Source organism: Xiphophorus couchianus, chromosome 4 (assembly GCF_001444195.1).
Source record: "Xiphophorus couchianus chromosome 4, X_couchianus-1.0, whole genome shotgun sequence".
Lineage (NCBI taxonomy): Eukaryota > Metazoa > Chordata > Actinopteri > Cyprinodontiformes > Poeciliidae > Xiphophorus > Xiphophorus couchianus.
The window spans coordinates 2,455,233-2,478,186 of NC_040231.1; the positions used below are offsets into that span (position 1 = coordinate 2,455,233).

The following is a 22,954-nucleotide window of genomic DNA, read 5'->3' on the forward strand; positions in this document are numbered from 1 at the left end:
TTTAACTCCTATTTTGTTTTGTAGAGTTTTGTAACATCCCTTAAAATAAAATGGATTATTTGTTATTATGATGTGATTTGTTTGGTAGCTAATAACTGATCACCACAGACAGGCTCCTGAAGGATGTTTTATTACCAACAGATATATGAATGATATAACAACACATTTTCCACTCTCAATTATTAAGATTGGACATAATTTCCTGCTATTGGTTTTGAAATAATCTTGTAGTGAAAGAAATAGAAATGGTGCAAAAAAGTCAAAAATACCTGATAAAGTTGTAAAATTTCTATTTAGTTTGGGTTTCTGTCCCATTTCTTTGAGGATTTCACTACACTTTTAGATTAGAAACAGCTCTGAGACTTGAGTGTGTTTAAAAATGTTATGCTTTTATTTCACAGTTAGGGATTTGTGAAACTTTTACTCGTTAAGTTAAAAAGGGTATTCTATGAAATATTGCATGTCATATCTAATTCCATAATTAGTAGAAGCAGAATTTTGCATGTGTTGGTATAAGACGTTAGCATCAGCTTCTGTTACATACTGTGTTGTCATAGTGCTTCAGCTTTAGCATAGCTGATGCTTTAAGATTAGCACAAATAACTTTTAGCTAGCACCACTGGAAAAAACTGAAAAGATCAGTAAAACGGGGAAAATCATGCCCGCACTTCAGATGAGTTAAAGTTGGATTGATTTTGTGTTAGCTGTTTGTTTTTGAAAAGCTACAAATTAATATTTTTCCCCTGACTGAGCTTCACTGAGTGTGTTTGGATCTGTGTAGAGCAGAAGAATTGGGGGCTCATCCGGGACGAGAACATGTAAATGGTGTCAAAATTGTCTCTCAGGGGCAGATATAATTTTATTTGAAGTTAGCGCTTTAGCATTAGCTTGCACTAAATCCTGTGCTGGCATAGTGCTTTAGCAGAGCTGATGCTTTAGGATTAGTACAAGTAACGTTTTAGCTAGCTGTGCGCACCACTACCAAAAAAATGAAGATATCGATATTGGGGAAAAATTATCAGAGCACTTCAGATCATTTAAAGTTGGTAATATTGGTAATACTTGATAATATTTTAGCGGCTTATGTTTCTGAAAAGTTACAAATTTATGTTTTATCCTCTGACAGATTCATTTCATGTGGAGCAGCAGAATTGGACGGCTCATCCAGGATGAGAACATGTAAGCTGTGCCAAAATTACATTTTTGCTCGAGGCTTGTAGTCTTTCAAGGGCAAATATAATTTGAACAGAAGTTAGCGCTTTAGCATTAGCTGCCACAAATACGGGTGTTGGTATAGCTAATGCTACTGTGTTGGTATAGCACTTTAGCATTAGCTTTCATTGAATACTGTGTTAGTATAGTATATAGCAGAATTGGGGGCTCGTCCGGGACTTGTAGGAACCTGAAGTATACCAGACTGAAGCAATAACCACACCAAGCCTGTTAATTTCAAACATTATATTATTTTCTCCACGTTGACTTTGAAACAACCTCATAAACCAAAGAGTAAGAAAGAGCATGCTCGGGCATGCAATGATGTCACAACATGATGATGCCACCGGGTGCGAAGTATAAAACATACAGTAGCAGAATTTGTTCTTCGTATCATTCAGAAACTCGGGGACGTCTCGGTACCCGCTGAGAGGTAAAAGCTAGCGTTAATTTTACACCGCCCTCTGCGCCCAGCCCTGCCCTGCCGAGAGGGGAAGAGCTCACAGACCGACACCAGATTGAGCAGGCTAAACAAACATGCTGGAAGGAAGTAAATAAATAAATATATAATTAAAATAAATACATATAAATCTCATCCGGACCAGAGTGTGTCTGAAAATGACACGACGTGACTAGTCCAAAAAGAGGAGGGGGTGGCGAGGAGAGAGAGACAAAACAGTGCATGCCATTTTAGGATAAAGACGGGAGGCGGAGCTCTCCTCTAAGCCCCGCCCACTTTTAGTGTTTTTTGTTTTGTTTGTTTGTTTGTTTTTTTTAAATCACGGTCCGGTTAGAAATGAACATTTCAGAAGGGGAATGAATAAATACGAGGCACTCAGCATTCTCTCTGTCTTGCAAACTGCAAAAAGTAACAAATTCGGATAATAATGACACATCGACATATATATTAGAATTAGTGGTTATAACATAACAGTCTCCAGGCTGTACAAAGGGGCTGAAACCTCCTCGGTTACTTTATTCTCTGCGTGCTGATGCGTGTGTGTCGGGGTGTGTGTGTGTGTGTGTTTGGAAGTATAAATCCCACCCACTTTTATCCTTTATCGTAAATTCAGGCGTGTGCTTGCGTCCGATTCGGGGGAATCAAAACGCGAATGATGGATGAAATGGGGGGAGAGGGCGGAACCGAGTCGATTTAAAGGGATAGAAACACAGCCTCATGCAACGGCTGAAAACAAAAAGATGATGACAGAGCCCTTTAAAATGGATCTACTCTTGCAGCATAGTTTTGTACGTAGCGCATAGTGCCGATAGACTGGAGAGGGGAGGAAGGGGTTAAAGGATGGAGAGTGAGCCATGCTCTTGGCTAGCACGATAGTCATGGTAACCAAGAAACAAGGGTTGCTATATTCTCGTGTAGACCGGCGCCACCTTGAGTCCGTCGGCGATGGACACCCATGCATGTCCCGGTTATTAAAGCTGCTCTGTTGACTCAAAAAGCGTCTTCCTCCTCGTGTTTGCAAGCTCAAAACAAGCATCTGGAAAAAACTGGGAGGAGAAAACCGAAACAGGGAGAGACCAACAATAGAAAGGCTCTGCTGCGTCCGGTCCATCTCAGTTAGTAATAATATAATATACCGTAGTCATCAATAAATCTTAGATTATAACTGCATAATGTTTAAATAAAGAAGTGGATGAAAAGAATGGCTACTCCAATATTGAGTAAAATGACCAAAACCACCAGAATAGAGCTGGAGCCCTAAAAGACAAAACAAGAGAAGAAGAAACAATTAGTTCACCTTGTTTTTGGGATTTAACAGAATAAATATTGTTGTTACATTTTCCAGGAACAGAAATAAGGTTTTAATTTTTTTTCCCAAAAATTGTTGGATGAATCTGTGATTATTTTATTATGTGATTAAATGGGCAAATAATTTTGATTTGTATTCAGCATATGTTAAATATTTCAAACATATTTAAAATTAAATAAATATTTGAATAATTTAGCCCTTGTTATGGAAAGCAGGTCGGCCATCTTGATGCAACAGAAAACTGTAGTTCTGAGGAAAATGGCTGCATAATTAATGAATCTAAAAGTTGCAGGGCAGTGGCTCTCAATAATGGTAGATTATGTAACACAGCAGGTTTGGTGTTAACCTGAGGGAAGTGGACTCACTGAGTTTGATTTGAGAGCCAGATGCTCTCCTTCCTGCTCCAGAGTGATGGGCTGAGACTTTAGAGGCGGGGAGAGGGTGAGGTCCCTGTGCAGCGGCCACTCCTCCAGCTCCGGCCCCACATTCAGGTTCTCCAGCATCTGCACAGAGTCCGTGGAACCCTCCCGGACCGGCCGAAGGCCCCGCGACCGCAGCCGGTTGTTCTTGGGCGCCGGCGACTCCGGACAGTGCAGCCTCATGTCGACGGTGTAGTCGTTCATCCGCTCCTCGTCCCGCTCTGTGAGGCGGGAGTGGGCGGGGCTCCAGCGCAGCGTGCTTTCGGCCTTCCACCCCCCGCCGAGGCCGTCCGGCCGCTGGTCGATGACGGCTTGCTCCGTCAGCTTGTGGTTGGAGGGGTTGTGCTGCTTCGGATGGTGGTTGGAGTAGACATGCTCTCGGGCGTTGGCGCTGGAAGAAACGTGGTCCTTTGCGTGGTGATTGGAGGAGATATAGTCCTGGGGCTTGTGATTGGAAGAAGCATGCTCAGAAGTCTTGTGATTGGATATGTTGTGTTCAAAGGCCTTGTGATTGGATAAGATGTGGACCTGCGGCTTGTAGTTGGAAGAGGCGTGCTCACAAGCCTTGTGATTGGTGGAGGAATGATCCCATGTCTTGTGATTGGACGACGAGTACTCCCTCGACTTGTGATTGGAGCTGGCATGCTTGGACGGCTTCTGGTTGGGCAGGGAGTGCTCCCATGCCCGGTAGTCCCGCGGCTTGTGATTGGACGAGGGTTTCTCCCGGGGTTTGTGATTGGACAGAGGGGCTTGCTCGTGGCCGTTGATCTGGGTCTCCTGCTCCTCCAGGAGAGACGGCGTGGTTGAGCGGCTGCTGCCTCCACGCTCTGCATACGCGTCGTCAGTCCAACTGTTGGCACTGGGCCTCGACAGGTCCACCCCACGCCCCTCTACCAACACCTGAATTTCAGCCCCGCCCTGATCGTCCACTGCGCTCTGCCGCATGAAGCAGGCGTTTCTGGGCCGGTGGACGTGCTTCTGCGGGCTGCGAGGGGGTGAGGTGGGGACGCTCAGCACGGGGCTGAGATCAGGTGTTGTTACAGGCGGCGTGGTGTCCGGAGTGCACAGCTCTGGACTGTCTGTTCCCGTGGAGATGACCTCGTGGTCTTTGTCCTTGGCGTCCTGGTGTTTGAGCGTCTGACATTCGAGCCCTAGGAGAGCAGGAGAGCGGGACCGGTGAATTAATTTGGCAAAGATCCACAGTGAAACCCACAGAGAGAAGGTGTTTGAGTGCTACTGACATGCAGGGAAGCAAAGAGGTGATGAGCTGCAACAAAATGAACCTTATGTTACTGATATTTATAGGAGTGTAACAGCAAACTGCTAAATTGCTCAAGAAATTTAAAAGAGGCCAGCCAAAGTGTCAGTAAAAACCTAACCAATGCTAAGGTTAGCTAAAATGTAGCCTGCAGCATGTGGGGTAACACCAACACGTTGATTAACATGGACTTACTCCATTTGTTATACAACCAATATTGTGAAAGCTAAAATTAGCTTCATTGCTATCAATGCTACAGTTATCTTAAATGCTAACTGCAGCATTTAAGCTATAGTTAGTTTAAATGCTGTCAGTAGTTTGTGGGGAAACTCTTCAAACTAAATATTTAGCTTGCTTACTAAACAATTAGTTTAGAACTATATATTTATTTAGCAAGCTAAATTTGTAGCTCCATGCTAAAGATTTAGTTAGCAAGCTAACTATTTAGCTTTTTAGCTAAATATTTAGTTTGTGTCTAAATACTTTGCTTGCTACATAAATATTTAGTTTGTAGATACTAAATATTTTTGTTTTGAGCTAAATATTTACTTAGAAAGATTATTATTTAGCTTGTTAACTAAATATCTAGTTTGGAGCTGCTAAATATTAAATTAGAGCTAATAATTTAGTCCAAATTATTATTTTGGATTTATACATTTATTTAGCACGCTAAATATTTAGTAGGTCCAAACTGAATGAACAAGTTGAAAATATAACTATAAATTTGAAATAAAAATAAAAATATGATTCAACAAACATTTCACTTCTTTACCTTCTTGACTATTTTCTCAAATTTGCCTCAAACAGCAACACAGCTGAGCTTGTGTTTGAACTCCACTAATTTCTGATCATGCATAGTATTCAGACACTGTGGATCATCTTAAAAGCAATTTTCTGACATCCATCAGTCAGAGTTATAACCAAAAATGTATAATTTGGCTGAATTTAATTCCATAAACGTAAGGTGTTCAGGGCGTGCAGCAGGTTACTGCAGCAGTTCTGATGAATGAAGGAACCAGCGCTGGTCCAGCTGCGTTTGGTTTCTCACCGTTGCCGTAGATATGAAACGAGGGCGAGAGCTCTTTGGCAGTTATCCGGGCCAGTCGGCCCTCCTCCATCGCTTTCTGCGCCACCCTTTCAGCGGCCTCCGCCTTCCCACGGGCGTGGCTCATCCTGACCCAGACAGGGAGACACAGGAATAAAGGTCAGCTCCTCCAGCACCACCAGGTCTACGAAGTTCATGCTGTTATTTATCATCAGCTTTTTGGACCAGAAGTTCTTATAATCCGTATTTCATCCAGTAATCGTACTAGCAAATTAAGACACGGAGACAGTAAGAGGGCTGAAACAATTAATTGCTGAGTGGATTATTAAAGTCGTCAACTAAATTAGCAATTGATTAATTATTAAATCAAGTACATAGAATCAATTAAAAAGCAATTTTCTGAAAGAACATATCCAGAGCAGTAAATAGCACTTTTAAAAAAAAAACCAACTCTTTTTGTCAGTAAATATGTTCTACCCACATAGCTTGCTAACTAAATATTTAGTTTGCAAGCTAAACATTTATAACTAAATAGTTCGAAGTGCTTTACACAATAAAAACACAGTCATAAAAAAACGCCTCACTGTAAAGCAGTAAAAATTTAATTTTTTCATCTATGATGTTTCAAAAGCAACTCCAACCAGGTGGGTTTTCAGTCTAGGTTTAAAGAAACTCAGTGTTTCGGCTGCTCTGCAGTTTTCTGGAAGTTTGTTCCAGATTTGTGGTGTATAGAAGCTGAATGCTGCTTCTCCATGTTCTGGGTCTGCTCTGCATTCAGAACCAAAGCCAGAAGACCTGAGGCATCTGGTTCTGGTTGATCCAGACGTGAGTGTTCTGCGGTTTTGGGATATTTGGTTCTGTCTTACCGTGACATGGCGATCTCGGCCTTCTGCTTGGCGATCTCGGCGGCCTTCTCGGCGGCCTCCACCGCCCGGTCCACCTTCTCCCGGATCTTACTGGCCCTCAGTGGGATCAGGTTCTTCCGCTTCCCGCTCACCAGGACGTTCTGCTTGTACTTCCCTTCCTCCTTCGTGCCGTCGGGGAACGTGGTGCAGCCGTACCCGTGCCGCTTGTTGGCGCCCCACTCCCCGGCGTATTGCAGCCCGTCGGAGCGCCGGCTCACGCCCCAGCCGGCCCGCTGGTCGCTGCGCCACTCCCCGGCGTACATTTCGGTGACCGTGGCGTCCACCGGGGCGCCCTGTTCGCTCTCGCTGGCGTTTGAGTGGATGTCGGAGGCGGCGGAGCTGACCGTGCTCATGCCGGCCTCGCTGCAGAATGAGCTCTGCTTGCTCAGCTGGCTGGCCAGGGAGCTTTTGGACTCGGACCGCCGCAGCTTCAGCCCGCTCAGGATGGATTGCCGGAACCGACCCTTCCTCTTGCGTTGCCGGTCCGCTTCGCTCGGCGTCGTCAGGGCGAACCCGCCTCGGCCCACCGGGCTCCCCGCCAGCCCGGCCACCACGCCGTCCGTGGGCGTGGTGGCGACGCCGTCCTCCAGGGCGGCCGGCGGCCCCTGGCTGTGCTCGGAGCGGAGGGAGTTTATGGAAGTCCTCAGAGGGAAGAGGATGACGGCGGCCATGCCGTACGGGACGCTCTGCCGGACGCCGTAACCATGGCGCATCCCGGCCAGCCACTGGCCCTGATAGGTTCCTGAGACAAAAACAAGTCAGTTTCAGATGACGATACGTCACCATGTCTCCATTAACCATGAAATATTTAGTTCCCACAGGACTGAACCGCCATCTTGGTAGGCAGAGCACCAACCAACAAAAAGAAAGTATCTTGACACTTTTTACCAATGTGTGATACATGATCAAAATGGCTGCTGTCGGGATTGACAGACGGAGAATGGAAACATGTCAGACGATATGGAGAAGCTGCCTCCGATCTCATCCTACGACACAGTTCACTAGTTACTGAAGAGTGAGATCAATGGACGCAAACAATCAATGTTTAAACGGCTTTATAAACGACGTACAAACTGTTCAGGTGAATAACAAGGTTCTGGTGTTTAGAGTAAGTACATGTAGTAACAAACAAAGGCTATATGTCTGTCTTAGCTAGCAGATAAAAGCTTCATTAGCTAAGCTAACGTTGCAAGATCAGCAGTAAATACTACAGTAAATATCTGATATTTATCTAAGTATTACACGGAGGAGGGCAGAGTGCTCAGAAACTGACTGAGTAATAGTTGTAATGTACTTATATCAATTATAAGTATATAATCGTATATAATATATAAGTGTTATAACAAGGTGAGAGCTAGTGCTAAGCTTGTAGTTTAATGTTGTCATAGCAACTCAATTGCAACTGCCTACCAACATGGCTGTCAGTTACAAAGTTCCCAGAAGCATGATGTCACATGAAAACTGTGTATTGGAACTAATTTTAATCTAAACCATTAATCCACAATTAGAAAATAAAGAAATTTCTCAACTTTAAAAGTTAAAACTTTGTTGGAAAAAAAATCTGAAGTTTTGTAAAGAATCTCAGGAAGTTTCTTTTAAAAAAAACATCTCTGAGTTTGAAAAGTCAAATATTTGCAAGAAAAAATAGCAAATTTTTAGATTAATTCCAGAAACTTTCTAGAAAAAATGGAAAATTTTTGAGTGTCAAAAGTTGAACATTTTTGACTTTTAGTCTCTGAATATTTCTGAGATTAATGTCAAAGTTTTATTTTATTTTTTTGTCAGAAATGTACTTTTTTTTCTGTCTATAATGGCCCTAATATGCAGTTACACATTAAAAACAGCTGAAATGACAAACGATGAAAAGGTTTACGCCTTCCTCCCCCTCCTGAGCCTCTGACTGTCTCCAGATGAGTTTCTGTTTTCATTTTCCAGGTTTTGATGTTTCCGAACAGGAAGTGGCGTTAAACTCTCAGCCCGTCAGCTAAACTCACTTCGGCTCCTGCTGATGAAGTTTGTTTTTTCAGACCCGTTTCAGCGTCTGACGCCTCTTCCTTCAGGAACTGAGACTTCAGCTCCGCCTGACTCAGAGATAAAACTAACCAATCAGGCAAAAAGACTGAAGCCACAGCTGATTGGGCGATTCTTTTGATTTTGAATATTTAGTCTGCAAAAAACCTTTATTTTTTAATGTTTCTTGCTCTGTAATTTACTTTTAGTGTGTTATTTTTTAAGTCAACTCCCTGTAATAATTCCTTTTGTCCTTTCTGAACTTAAAACTTGTTGCAAATTTCAACATTTTCATAATTTACTTTTTTTTTCTAATAATGACACTGAAATTTAATTGATTTGAATGAATTTGGACGAAACCCGATTCAACACATCTGGTACATATTGGACCCTTTTTTTTAAAGGTGCATAAATATATTTGTAATTTTATATGGAAAAAATACATATGTTTAGCTTCCTAACTAAACAGTTATTTATTTATGTATTTATTTATTTATTTATTTCAAACAGACAAAAGTAAAATCAAGAAAGAAGACAAAGAAATTAAAAGTTAAAACAAATTCTCATTCCCAAGTGACATTTTATATTATCTGTTCGAAAAGGAGCAGGTAGAAAATACAAGATCTTATTATGTCCTGCCCCTTTCATACTCATCAACTTATAATCAATTAAATGTCAAAACACCAGAAAGACATAAATTATTTCCACCTTACATTATATTTAAATCTCACATTCTCATCTATAGATGTACAATTATTTGTACATCTAATAATTGTACATCTAGTTGTGCGATATAAATAGCATAAATAGAAATAGTATTTATGGACTTTAAAACACCCATCTTATATAACACATTTCCCAATAAGCTCCTTTTTAAACAGTTTTTTAAGCTGGCTTATATTTGTACTTTTTCTGAACTCCTCATTTAATCCATTCCATATATTTACTCCACACACCGATAAACAAAAACTCTTTTTGGTTGTTCTTTGTTGTTTAAGTAACAAGCTAAACATTGAGTGTGTAAGCTAAAAAATTTTGCTTGCTACTTAAGTATTTAGTTTGGAAATTTGACATTTATAAATGAATGAATAAAATGGCAACCAAAACAAAGCCTAGCACTAGCAGAAAAAATGGCTCCTGGTTTTTAATCAAAGACAAAAGAGAAATCCTCCAATCGCTAAAATTTGATGCACCTCTGCTTTTTCTATACATTTAATGTAGCAGGAGATTTTTGTGTCATTTCCTTCAGTGGTTCTTGGCGCAGCGCCCCCACAGGCGAGGAGGGGAACAGGTTGCTCAAAGGGTTTCGTTGGTTTGACTCAGAGTAATGTCAAGCACGGCATTGCAGATGCAAAAGAAGGGAGAGTACATTTCCGCCAAAACACTCAGAATTTTGAAATTTATCTCAGAAACTGTCTAGAAAAAACAAAGAAATTTCTGAGATAAAATAGTCAAAGATATAATAGAAACAAAAGAAGGGGTGAATTTCCTCCAAAAAAAAGATATTGGAGATAATTTTTTAATTTTATCTCAGAAACTTTCTAGAAAAGACAAGGAGCTTTTTCAAAATGGAAAACTTTTGGTTTTTAAGTTTCAAAATTTTCAAATTTTTAATTTCTGAAACTCAGAAATTTCCTTGTTTTTTCTTGAAAGTTTCTCAAATTAAGTTTCTTGGCAGACATTTTTAACTTTTCAAACTCAGTAATTTTCTCTTTTTCTAAAAAGATTTTGGGGGGCGAAGGGGAAATTTACTGATCTTTTATTTTCTATCTACAATGACTTCGGACTATGAGGTGGGAAAATATAAAATTTGTTTTTAAGTACAGCTGGTTTAAAAGTTGTTTTGTTTTTAAACCTGCAGCTGAGGAAAAAACTGGCGGAATTTAATCTCAATCTCATTCAGATTAACGAGGAGCAGCCTCTGCACCGTCTGGCCAACATTACAACCCCCAGAAGTCTGGAGACAAAAACGAAACAAAACGCAGGAGAGAGCCAATCAGGGAGCAGCGGCGTCTCCGGTGACCCGCTGTCTCCTCGTTACCACGGCGACCTCGCATCGCAGGGCGCGGGGACAGGAGAGACAGGAGCGATGATGTGCTGTGAAAAGTTTAAACCGGAGGGATGAAAACAGAAGGTTTCTATTGTTATCCTGTTTTTATTGTTCTCTGATAATCTGAGGTGTTTTTTTTGCTTTTCTCTGCATTTTTAATCTCTTATCACATCATTTTGTTTCCTTCTTGGTCTTTTCGTTACTTTGCATTTTTGATTGGTTTTGTAGTCGTTTCAACATTTTTCTCTCATTTCACTTAACAATTTTAAGAAGTTATTTTGCATATTTTTGTGCTGCTTTAAAAAAAAAAGCAAAAGTCAGAGGTGAATTTCAGAAGTTTTATTATGCTATCAAGTACAAAAACAAACAACTAACTGAATAACTAAAGCACAGATGCACCGATTACGCTTTTTATATCCAATGTAATTTTTTCTCACTTACTGTTTCTGATTTTGGCTGTTTCCATTTTGATTTTCATGTCAAAATAAAACATAAAATGTGCTGCATGTTATTTAATTGAGGTTAACTTTTTGATTCCAACAGAAAATGAAGGAATTACAGAGTTAATACTATTTAAACGTCATGAGCCAAACCTTTATCTGATTTTTACTGAATGTTAAAAGAAAACAAAAGCAGAAGGAGTAAGTACTTAGTTTTGAGGCATTTAATGTAAATCAGGGGAAAATGCTCAACATTTCTCATTTTAATTAGTTTTTAGTTTTCGTGTTGGAGTTGCTACTTCAATATACTAAATTACAACTTTATTCTGGAAATATTAAGATTTTATACTCATTATTTAGAACAAGGGTGTTCAAAGTGAGGTGCAGGGGCCATTTGTGGACCTTCGACTGAGTGTGTGTGGCCTCACCCGATCACAATTCAAGAATGAATTGAATCAACTAGAAAAAACTATAACTTTAAAAGTAAAACCTACTTACAAAGATGTTAGCTGTAACTCAAAGTGGCCATCTTTTCCAACATTTCTGGTTTTATTCTGTTGTCATGGCAACTAGGACCACATCTATTGACTTTTACTCTAATGTACGACTTGCTGCCCAAATCTGATTTTAATTGCTAAAAGCAGCAGGACTGACCTGGATTCTGTTTTTATCTCTGAGAATAAACAAAATATTTTTCTGTTTTCTTCAGTGGAGCTCAAAATAACGAGCATTCTTTTCATTTAAAGGGACAGGATTATGTAAAATCAACTCTTTTGAGCTTTTCATAGAGTTTCAATATTATTCGCTCATCAAAAACATACCTGGAGTGTTGCTTTAATTCTGTCATGCATGTTTGAGAAAAACTTTAATCTCCATGACAACCATTCAGCTGTACAACTGGGTGGACTTAGCTCCGCCTTTGAGGAGCAGCTCCTCCCCCTCTGAGCTCCGTCAGACTAGCCACCAACATTTAGCTCATTACAGGACCGACTTCTCAGTGACGCTGGGAAAAACGTTATCAAAGGGTTAATAGAGGAGCCATGTTGTGACGACTTCCTGAAGGCGGAGCTTCAGAAAGAGCAGGAGCTTCTTAAAGAGACAGAGATCCAATTTCAGGGCTTTAATTTGGTTGTAAATTTCTCTTGAGTCAGATTTGATATATAAAGCATTTTTATAACAATTGAATGTAATATTATTACTTGATTGTGCTATAACCTGTCAGAATGTGTCTGGAAAATACATAATACTGCCTTTTTAAAAAAGAAAAACGTGCAAAAATTCCATTAATACAAGAAAAACAGATTATTTGTTTAGTTCCAATAGTTTATGCTTAGTTTATTATTGAGTAGTTAATAAATAAAATCACATTACATCACATTATATGTGGTTTTTCGCCTGCAAGAACCAGAACCTGGAGTCCCACATCCCAGAACCCACATTCCTGAAGGTTTGGACTGGATTTCAGAGTTTTCTGTATATTTCTACGGCAGAACGTTGGTCTGGTTAAAAAATGTTTCAACAGCCCGACTCTGAAAGTGGAGCGACTTGCTTACTCTGCTGCTGCTGTAACACATCTCCAAAGCAGGCTACATAAATAACATGTAGGTCACTTCCACATGCACTGAATTCATATGATTTGGGGTTTGTTTTTTTTGTTGTGTCACAATCCTTAATTTTAATTTAAAAAATTTTTTATTGTACAAAAAAAGCAAGATGGTTATCAGCCCAGAAAACCTGATTGGTGACAATATGTTCATATTTTCATATTCAAGTTTCAAAGTGACTAAAATAATAGACTGGAATCGGTCAAAACTGGAAAACCAGATTCAGTCAGAATAAGTCTGATGGGTGCATCTCAACTTCACTTGTTTTTTAATTTGGAATCGGTCAAAAACATTAGATTGGTAAAAAAATAAAGAAATAAAATTGATCTTTTCATAAAAGCAAAATTGTTATTGGTCCGTTGCAAACATGTTAATATTTTCTCCTTAAGGGTCTCAGTCCTTAATGAAATAAACTAGAATCGGTCAAAACTAGAAAGTCACTTTCAGTCTGATTGGTGAATTTTTATTCATTTAAATTATTATTTTTTATCTTTATTGTGTCTCAAACCTTTTTAAAAAATTGTAATTGTTAAAAAAACAGAAAACAGGAATTGGCTTAGAAAATCCTGATTGGTACAAATATGTTAAAGGGGCGGCATTCTGTTCTTTCCAGGTATATAGTGCCACTTGATAGCAGAATCTAGTAACTATGCTACCTTCAGTTGTTATAAAAATGCTGGATACATCAAATGTGACTTACAACAAAATTTGAATTTGTAATTTCACGCCTTGAATTTGGCCTCTGTCTCTTTAAAAACGCCACCATCAGGAAGTCATCCCAACATGGCTCCTCTATTAACCCTTTAACAACATTTTTACCAGCGTTGCTCTGAGAAGCAGCTCCTATAATGAGCTCTGCAGTTTCACCAGGTGTTGGCTAATTGCTGCTGGCTAGTCTGAAGGAGCTGGGTGGGGGAGGAGTTAAGTCTCGAAGGCGGGGCTAGGTCCACTCAGGCGTTTTGCATAGCTGAAAGGTTGGCAAACACGCCAGGTATGTTTTAAATGAGGAAATAAAATTAAAACAAAAAATGTGAAAGTTAGTTTCACATAAAACTGCCTCAAAATAAAGCAGAATCGGTGAAACCTGGAAACTGTTTCAGCGTGAATAAATAAGCAGGAAACCTTTTCCAACCTCTGTGACCCCACACATCGTCCCTCAGGTGTGACCCTTACCTCCGTCAGAGTATGTCTCCGTGCCGTAGCCGTCCTGCAGCCCGTTGCTCCACGTCCCCTCATAGCGGGCCCCGCTGGCCGTGCTCTCCAGCTGCCCGTAGCGGCCCTTGAAGCCCTGGGTCCACTCCCCCCTGTACTCCCAGCGGCCCTTGCTCTCCACGCCGACGCCGTGCCGCTTGCCCTGCGCCCAGGTGCCCTGGTAGTTGTTCCCACTGGGCCAGGTGTAGACGCCCAGCACCTCGAAGCCGTGGCTCCAGGCGCCGGCGTACTCGCCCTGGCCCTGGGGCCCCGTGCAAACCCCCCGGCCGTGGGCCTTTCCCTGCTCCCACCCCCCGCAGTACGACCCCCCATCATCAAAGTCAAACCTGCCTCCAGTGGACATGCATGAAACAGGTTTAGGCAAAAACGTAGAATGTGAGGAAAAGCTGGAGCGACTGCTTCAGTCAGAGGGAATTTGGAGGGAGGTGTGGATCAGACAGCAGGAGCCTCAATAACTCGCCTTCTTGAGGCTCAGGATGTAAAAACGATTTCACGGTGTTCAGTCCACTTTCATCCAGCTTGTGTAGGTCCACTTTGTGGAGGTGTGAATGCCTAGGCGGACCAAAAAAGGGGAGAATAAAAAAACTAGTCCGCCTACAAACTTTGGTCTCGGTTTAGTTCTGTGAACTCCAGTCCGCCTAAAAACGTCTGTTGAAATTAACTTTAGTCCACCGTTAAAACTTCGGTCTTGCTTCGGTTGAAATGAAGCCCAGTTCGCCTAAAAACTGAGATCTCAGTTCGGTTGACATGAACTCTGGTGCTGTTCGAATGCATATGTGAACGCCAAGCGGACCGGAGACCTGAAGTGAACTATAGCGCGGAGCATTCTGGGTAAATACAACCAAAACAAACGCGTTAGCCTAGCGCTAGCCAGAGAAATGGCCCCTGGTTACACTCTAAAAGAGAAATCCTTCAACCGCTAAAATCTGACGAAACTCCATTTTTGTTCACATTTCCTGTAGAAGGACGTTGCGCTCAGCGTCTTCTTCAGGTCCCTCAGGGATTCTTGGTGCGGCGCCCCCAGCGGCGAGGAGGGGAACAGGTTGCTCAGCCTGAAAACGAACCGCAGCAGCTGAAAAATATTAGAAATGTTCCAGTTTTGGTCCCGAACCGAGCCGAGCCTACCGGACTACCAGGTGTGGAAACACCCAGGACTCGGCACAGAGATGAAGGCTCCCTGCATGCCTCTTTCTCCTCCTCTTCCTCCTCTTCCTCTTCTTCCTCCTCCACCTTCCTGCTCCTCCAGACAAGCGAGGCCTATAGGCGTTCAAACCGAGCCACCTCACTCCGACATTAGAGCATCTTCACCTCCCTGCCGCACCGAGCCGGATGCGGGGCCGGGATGCGGGATGCGGGATGCGGGAGCGCCATTAAACTCACCGACACGCACACAGCAACACAGTGGCCTCAGAGACCCTCATCCATCACAAACAGACTCAGCCTGAAAAACCTCTCTGATGGTGAGGATGAGGATGCAGGTGCGGCGGCTCTTCCTCCTCCTCCTCTTCCTCCTCTTCGTGTTTCCCAAAAATCCGGAATGTTGTTGTAAAATCCCAGAAAGCTCCCGCTGGTTTGAAGGCCTTTCTGTCGCTGGCTCTGTAAAATCTGCTCATTACAGGACTGTTCCACCCCAGCCGATACCCCTCCCCCACCAACACACACACACACACACACACACACACACACACACACACACACACCGACACACACACTCCTCCTGGTGGCTCTTAAAGAGATAGAGACAGAAGGATGGTGCAAATAGCTGCATGTACGGAGCTCGCTGCTCTTTTCCTTTGGGGATACAGACTGCTTCTCCTAATTATCCAGCCTCATTTCACTCCTCCTCCTCCTCCTCCTCCTCCTCCTCCTTCTCCTCCTCCTCCTCCTCTTCATCCCAGCCCACAAATCTGGTCACTCAGCAATCTGTTTTCCTGATAACTGGAGTTTGGTTACGACCAAGAATTAGGTAAAGGCTTACAAAACAACTGAATTACGAGAATAAAATCATGAAATTACCAGAATAAAGTAGTAATAATATGAGGATAAAGTACTATTATAAGAATTACAAAGTTATAATGTTATGAAAATAAAGTCGCAATTTATTCTCAATTATTCTCATATTTCGAAAATAAAGTCGTAAAATTGCGAGAATAAACTCCAACAACAACCAAAACTAGACATAAAATTACCAGAAAAATATAAGTAATATGAGAATAAAGTAAGAAAATGATCATAATAAAGTCGATTTAGTGATACGAGGATAAAGTCATAATATTTAGAGAATAAAGTGGTAAAAGTTGTAATTAGAGCATAAAATAGTAATATTACCAGAATAAAGCCGAAGTAATAACACAAAAAAGTCATAAGAATAAAATCGTAGCAAAAAAAAAAAAAAATCAGCATGAGAATATTATCAGTTTGAAAATAATCAATACATTATAATTTCTCTGGCGTTAAAACATTATTTTCTTACTTGAAAAACCAAACTTCACAATATGTTCTTCATTTCTCATTTTACCTGTTGAAAATAATCTGTTTATGATCAGTTGGATGATTTTGTTGAAGAGAGAAAAAACAAACAAAGAAACAAAGATAAGATCCGCAAAGTGATGGAGACCAACCTCAGCTGAGCTGCTACTGAGCTGCAGGTGTAGAAAATTAAAACAAATAAACCTCCAGAAACAGGAGAGGAGATAAACACAGTGGGGTTTTTTATTTAAAAGGGTAAATGAATAACGGCGATGACGTCACTGCGTTCACATCACGAGTTTGATTTCTCACTGAATTTTATTTTTGTCTTTTAGCAGCTGCAGTAAAACCGAGACGAGTTTTATGATTAAAAAAAACTGTTGCTAACGCCGCTAAATGTGTCAGGAAGGTTGCAAGGTTTCACCTTTCATCACCTTACAGCTTCCTCACCTGTTCAGGTGTTTCATCTGTTCCAGTCTGCGGTTCAAATAACCGCAGGCTAAACTAAAACAAGCTGTTTTTGTTTTAAGGAAGTTACTCCGTTCAATTAATAAGTCACAAATATTGATATAATTTGGATAAAATTGAAAAGGCATAAATGTTCCTGTGTAATTTCTAAAAATGTTTAAATACGTAAAAAACATAATTTAGTATAAGAAATGTTTATTTTTGCCAGTTGATGAGGATAAAAATGAGCAAATCTGCTGAGTTGTAAATCAAAACACTACGAAATTATTTAAAAAATATTAATAGAGCTTTGTTATAGTTGGATTTTTAGAAGAAAATAATGTTATGAGAATAAAGTCAAAATAATATAGGTATACAGTTATATTTTGAAAATAAAGTCTGAATATTACAAGAATTAACTTATGGAAGTAGTTTAAATAATATGCGAATAAAGTCGTGATATGAGCATAAAGTTAGATTTCAAGTGTAAAATCATAAAATTACCAGAATAAATTCAGAATATTACAATAAACCCATATTAGAATAATGTTGCAGTAATGTGAATAAAGTTGTAATATGAAAATAAGGTCAGAATATTAAGAGAATAATCAAAATAATACAAAAATAAAGTCATGAGTATAAAATGATATTTAGAAATTATTACATATGTTATATTACAGAATTAAGTTAGAATATTATGGCAATAAGTTGTAATTTTCAGACTTTATTCTTTATTTATTTTGGGCCTAAAACTCCGTTGTACAAAACTGTAAGAAATTAAAGGGAAGAATCATTTTTATATGCGTTTTATTTGTATTTTGTACAGTTTGTGTCTTTTTCTGGGGATGATGTTACAACATAAATGATAACAAACAGTGAGGGTAACAGAAGAAAGAACATCCAGTAAAAAAAGGACAAAGAGCAGAAATGTTGGTGATATTTTCCCCCTCTGCGGACCGACGGAGACACCTGCTCAGGTGAGGATGTCGTGAGCCTGGTGCTCCACCAGAACCGTCATGTCCTTAACGTCGCTGCACCACGAGTCCAAACGGTCCTTCATGCCTTTAATCTGAAGCAGAAACCGGCGGTTTATGGGTTACTTTATGTTTAAATCAGGAGGAAGTTTGAGGTTCTGAGATCGAGCTCCAACCTGCTGCAGGTCCAGAACTCTGGGCTGCACCCAGGTCATCTGGACCTTCTGGTCCACTTCGTCGATGTTCCCTTTGATCAGGCCCACAGACAGCGCCTTCATCACCAGCAGCTCCACCTGCAGGAGGAACGCAAACGTCAGCAGCCCAGCAGGTCAGCGGCAGCTAAGCTGCAGGAAACAAGCTAACCTCGTTGACGGGGATCTTTGCGCTCTGAGCGATTTCTGTGAAGGTAAGCTGTCGGTGATTCGCAGGACGAGTGAACGTCATCTGGAAAAACACAAACACCCATTATGACAAAATATCCCAGCAAAACCATTCACATGCGCACACCAGAAGCTAAATGGGAACAGATGTTCCCGGTTAGCCACTGAAATATTCAAGATGGCCCCCATGGTCAAGGAGTTTACTAATACTTATCACAGATGACTGCTTTTGGTTTAAATCATACATAAATGGAGCCACAGCAATCATATTTACTGATACGGTTTTCATGTTTCAAGATGGCCACCAGGCCTGTCAAGGAAAATTTATTTTTCTGCTAAAATCAGCAATTAGCCAAACATGTTTGGTGTCTAATGATAACCAAAGAAACCCTACATATATTCTTGTGGTTTTTTTTCTGATGAACATTTTTCAAAATGGCTGCCGTGGTTGTATTGACTGATCTAATAAGAGTAATTATTGCCATGGGTGGGCACAGCTAACAATAAAGTCAGGTTCACTAGCTACTAATTTACTAAACAAGAATCTTATCTCTGCTAAACACATAAAAAATTTGTGAGAGCTAATGCTAAACACACAAAAATGAGCAGAAACTAATGCTAAACCGCGAAACAAAAAAATAGCAGATGCGAAGACTAAACATAAACAATTAGCCAAAGCTAAACAAAAAAATTAACAAGAATGGCTAAGCACAAAAAATTATCAAAGCTAATGCTAAACAAAAAAAATGTGGAAGCTAACGCTAAACATAAAATCATTAGCTAAAGCTAACATCAACCGCTAAAAACAAAACAATTGTGGAAGCTAACGCTAGCCATTAAGATGACTGTCTCCGTCTGTCACTCATTTCCATCTCTTTCCAGTTGACAACTGGTGTGAAACCAGCAAAAAGACATTTTCAGTGTTAAAATCTGATTTTTCCACATGTTATGACTTTAAAGTTGTATGAATAAAAGGACCAAAGTCAAAAACAAATGATGTGACAGAGTTAACCGAGGTCATGAAACGGGTAACAGTTTAGGGCAGCCACTTGTTTAAAAGGCTCAAAAACGGCAGCCATCTTGAAAAATGGCCATCATCCTGAAATTCAAGTGAATTGCATATGACCTGAGGACCTAGCATGCTACTTTATATACTTTATAGTCACACTTTAAAGACTTTTACAGTAATATTCTGAACTAACAGCTCTGATCAAACAGGAAGTGAAAAACCAACCCACCTCCATGACGCAGAGCAGCTGGATCTTCTGCATCAGTTTAGGTTCATGAGCTGCCAGGTCGGGCTGTGGGTGATAAGAGAAAAATATATTGATGCAAAATTGATCAACAATCAGTGAAGACAAATCAATTTAATTGGCTGCTTTTCAGGTTTAAAAAACATAAATCATATTTTAATTCCTCTTGGAAATGAAGAATTGAGTCACTAAAGGAGTTTTTTGGTCTATATGTCCAGAATGTGCTTTGATTTACATTTTTAAATTAAGGGAAACATACTTTGATGCAAATATGGAGGTTTTAGTGTGGAATCAGTGCAATCGTTAACATAAAGTTGTAATTTTTAAATAAAGAGCGTTCGCTGGCGCTCCACCTGCTGCCCCCATGCAGACTTGAAGCCCTGGAACTTCTCCACGTTCCCGGCGTTGAAGGCGTATAACGTGTCAATCAGCCACTGCTTGTCTGTGTTCCTCAGGGTCTCCAGCACCGGATGCATCAGCTGCAGAGCAAACAGCAGGACAGTCAGCGTCCCGCCTGTGGAGTCGAACAATAACATCAGTTTTCAGAGGAAACCCCACCAGCTCTCCGAAGTTGTAAACTCCCTCCCCCAGGAGTCCGGCCAGGCCCAGGGTGAACGCTCTCTCCTGCTTCTCTGTTTCTGTGGACAGGAAGTGAGTCAGAGACGGTTTTCTCAGCTTCAGATGCTGTTGCCACGGTTACAGTTTCTCACCTGGAAGGTCTTTGATGTCCACGCAGCCCAGATAGCGCAGCGCGTCCTTGTAGTAGGCGGCGTGGTTCCCGATGATGCGGTAATACTTGCTGGAGAGGTCGTAGAACCGTCCGTGGACCGACGTGATGCCGGGTAAGTTATTCAGCATTTCTTCCACCTCCTCAATGATTTTCTGGAGGCGGAGAATGAAGAGACAGAAAGATCAGCAAACACTGACCATCTTCCATTCATTTCTCAATCGGTTTTTACGTTGCTGCTTTTATTCATTCCTTTTTTCTTTTTTTTCATTTTGTATTTTCCTTTCATTTTCCTATGAGGTTTTTACCTTTTATTCATTTTTCCATTTTTTCTCTTCATTCTCTCATTTTTTCCTATTTTCTATTTGTCTTAGTTTTGTTTATTTTTCCTTTAATTTTCCCTTTTATGTTTTTATTCTTTTTTTTTTTCTTTCTGTTGTCGTTATTTTCTCACTCATTTTTCTCATTTTCTTTTTATTTATTTTTTGCATATTTTTTCTTTTATCCATATATACACGTTTTTCCTTTGATATTTTTTAGGGTTTCTTCCTTTTATTCATTTTTATATTTAAAAAAACAACAACAACGGACTCAATTTATTAATTTTCAAATTTTTTTCTTTTCCATCTTAACTTACTTTACCCCCCATTTTAACCTGATCTAGATGAACCAATCAGCTGAGTTTTCAGAATCGCGTCTCCCAGCGTTTTAAATCTGCGTCACCTTGGTGGCAGGAAGATCGCTGATCTCCAGCTTCAGGCGGCCGATGGACGTCTTGCAGAGAATCACGGCTTCTTCACTGCTTTTCACCTGGATGGTACGAACACACGGCCGGAGCGATCAATAACAGTGATCGGTAAAATTAACAGAAAAATAATCTGAGGCTTCACTGACCTTCTCTTTGGTCTTCTCCAGAAAAGTGATGGCATCTTTAGGATCTGGAAACCAGAAGAAAACATCTCAATGAACACAAAAAGAAGTGAAAATAAAACATTTGAAGAAAATCTGTCCTCTGGTTCTCACCTGACATCTGCTTGGCAACATAAAGGATGATTTCTACCAGAGACAGGGGGTTGATTCTGTGTTCAAAGTCACTGATGAAGTTTTCATACAGCTACAAAAAAAAAGTAATTTAGATTAAAACCTCAGTTTCTGGTTCCTGGAGTAGTTTGAGGAACAGACTCTGTATGCCACACTGAGAGTCGGTATTTACCTGTATGAGGCCATCTCCTGTTTTGAAAAAAGGATCTTTGACAAAGTCTGTCAGCTTCAACGTCAACTGATGCCACAATCTGCAAAAAATAAAAACAAAATCACCAATAAAACCCAGAGAAATGCACAAACCAGCTGCAGATCAGCAGTAGAGACTGTAAATATGATTGTAACTCTATTGCTTTTAAATACCAAAACCCTCTATCCTCAAATCTCAACTTCTCTTTACAAGTTTGTAATTACAAGCATGTGAAATTGTTTACATTTACATTAAGGGTTTGCATAGAAATTTGGATATAATCATCTTTATATCAACAATTGTATATATAAATAGGAGAAATAAAAAAATCATTGGTATTTTAAAAATGTAATATGAAATATTAAAAAAAAGAAAATAATTGACAGCAAAAAAAAAACATCTGTATGCTTAAAAATTATTTTTTAAATATTGCAATCATGACAATATATAGGAGGGTCCCTGACTGGAATCATTGGTATATAAAAAAATCTATAAAAATATGGAAAAAGATATTTTCTAAATCAGTAGTATTTTTTAAAAAGTAAGGAAACAAAAAATTAAAGCGTGAAATAAAATAAAAATAACATTTTGACAGCTTAAAAAATAATCAGTGTGCTTTAAACCAGAAATAAACTCATTGTTTAATACTGCAACAATTTAAAGGAGTGTGCACAAATGCAGTGAATGTCCTTTCAAATGACCAAACTGGGTTGGAATACATAAAATGTTGCATCTAAGCACGTCTTTGCAATTTCTGGTCAATAAATAGTGATTGCTATGGATCACAACACAACATCACAATAATACATTTTGACGATAAATTATTTAATACATTAATGTGATAAAAAAATAATCATGATCTCCAGGATCAATAACTTTGAATTTCTAAAGAGTTTAGAAATTCAATTTGAGCTTAAAACTCAAACTGGAAGACATTTTAAACAACTAAATGACCTAAAACATAATTATGAACTATAAAGTCCCTAAACAAAATTGTCCGTCAGCAAGTAGTAAATATTTCACATACTGAACTTAAATAAAAACCTCCTCATTATGATATAGTCAGATTAAATGTTTACAAAAACCATTACAATAAGCTTTTAATATTGTTTTTAGTTCGCTATCCTTAGCTCAATGACTCAGCGTGCCATTTAGAATCAATGGGAAAGCTAACGGAAGCTAAGCTAAGAGCTAACTTTTTACCTTTTGTTGTAGAAATCCTCCATAGCGTGCCACTCCGCCGCCATTTCTGGCGTGGAGCTGCTGCTCTGTTGTTGTTTGAGGTACCCGCTGACATCTTTCATGGTAGAAACAAAATAAAGATTTTTTTAAGACAGAAAGCTGGTGAGTGTTGTTAAACTATCCGCTAACGTTATGTAGCCTTCTGTGCTCACAGTCTGCGTCGGCGCAGCTGCACGTCGCAAAGGTGTATGGGAAGTAAGATTTAGGGTCCCATTAGCCGTCCGTTCATCAAAAATAAGCGTATAACCTAGCTGATTCAATGTCATTACGATCTACAGAAACATGATAAGTAACCACGTGTTTGATT

General features: G+C 39.9%; 2 protein-coding genes and 1 long non-coding RNA gene across 3 annotated transcripts; 1 reads left to right on the top strand and 2 right to left on the bottom strand.

Annotated features, from left to right (window-relative positions):
- Positions 1-1,443: 1,443 nt before the first annotated feature.
- Positions 1,444-15,582, bottom strand: jph3a (junctophilin 3a). Its single transcript, XM_028015304.1, has 5 exons — positions 13,886-15,582; positions 6,570-7,350; positions 5,707-5,831; positions 3,347-4,551; positions 1,444-2,929 (listed from the first exon to the last, which is right to left on the bottom strand). The coding sequence occupies exons 1-5, from the start codon at positions 14,265-14,267 to the stop codon at positions 2,849-2,851; spliced, it is 2,574 nt and encodes an 857-aa protein (XP_027871105.1). The 5' UTR covers positions 14,268-15,582; the 3' UTR covers positions 1,444-2,848.
- Positions 7,372-11,179, top strand: LOC114143364 (uncharacterized). The gene is made up of 2 exons (XR_003595234.1): positions 7,372-7,716; positions 10,522-11,179. It is a non-coding gene; the product is annotated as an uncharacterized LOC114143364 (long non-coding RNA).
- A 2,048-nt stretch (positions 15,583-17,630) lies between the features above and the next one.
- Positions 17,631-22,825, bottom strand: psmd13 (proteasome 26S subunit, non-ATPase 13). The gene is made up of 12 exons (XM_028015698.1): positions 22,609-22,825; positions 21,388-21,466; positions 21,198-21,288; positions 21,069-21,112; positions 20,898-20,984; positions 20,158-20,329; positions 20,006-20,085; positions 19,801-19,926; positions 19,433-19,495; positions 18,178-18,258; positions 17,991-18,107; positions 17,631-17,909 (listed from the first exon to the last, which is right to left on the bottom strand). Exons 1-12 carry the CDS (start codon positions 22,707-22,709, stop codon positions 17,814-17,816), a joined length of 1,137 nt encoding a protein of 378 aa, XP_027871499.1. The 5' UTR covers positions 22,710-22,825; the 3' UTR covers positions 17,631-17,813.
- Positions 22,826-22,954: the final 129 nt, after the last annotated feature.

Coding starts and splice junctions, on each gene's coding strand:
- jph3a (XM_028015304.1), bottom strand. CDS start 14,267: ATGTCCACTGGAGGCAGGTTTGACTTTGATGATGGGGGGTCGTACTGC. Junction 7,351..13,885: donor GGAGACATACTCTGACGGAG/GTAAGGGTCACA, acceptor TTTTTGTCTCAG/GAACCTATCAGGGCCAGTGG. Junction 4,552..5,706: donor GTTTCATATCTACGGCAACG/GTGAGAAACCAA, acceptor CTGCTCTCCTAG/GGCTCGAATGTCAGACGCTC.
- psmd13 (XM_028015698.1), bottom strand. CDS start 22,709: ATGAAAGATGTCAGCGGGTACCTCAAACAACAACAGAGCAGCAGCTCC. Junction 19,927..20,005: donor TTTACAACTTCGGAGAGCTG/GTGGGGTTTCCT, acceptor TTTGCTCTGCAG/CTGATGCATCCGGTGCTGGA. Junction 17,910..17,990: donor GAGTTCTGGACCTGCAGCAG/GTTGGAGCTCGA, acceptor TTTCTGCTTCAG/ATTAAAGGCATGAAGGACCG.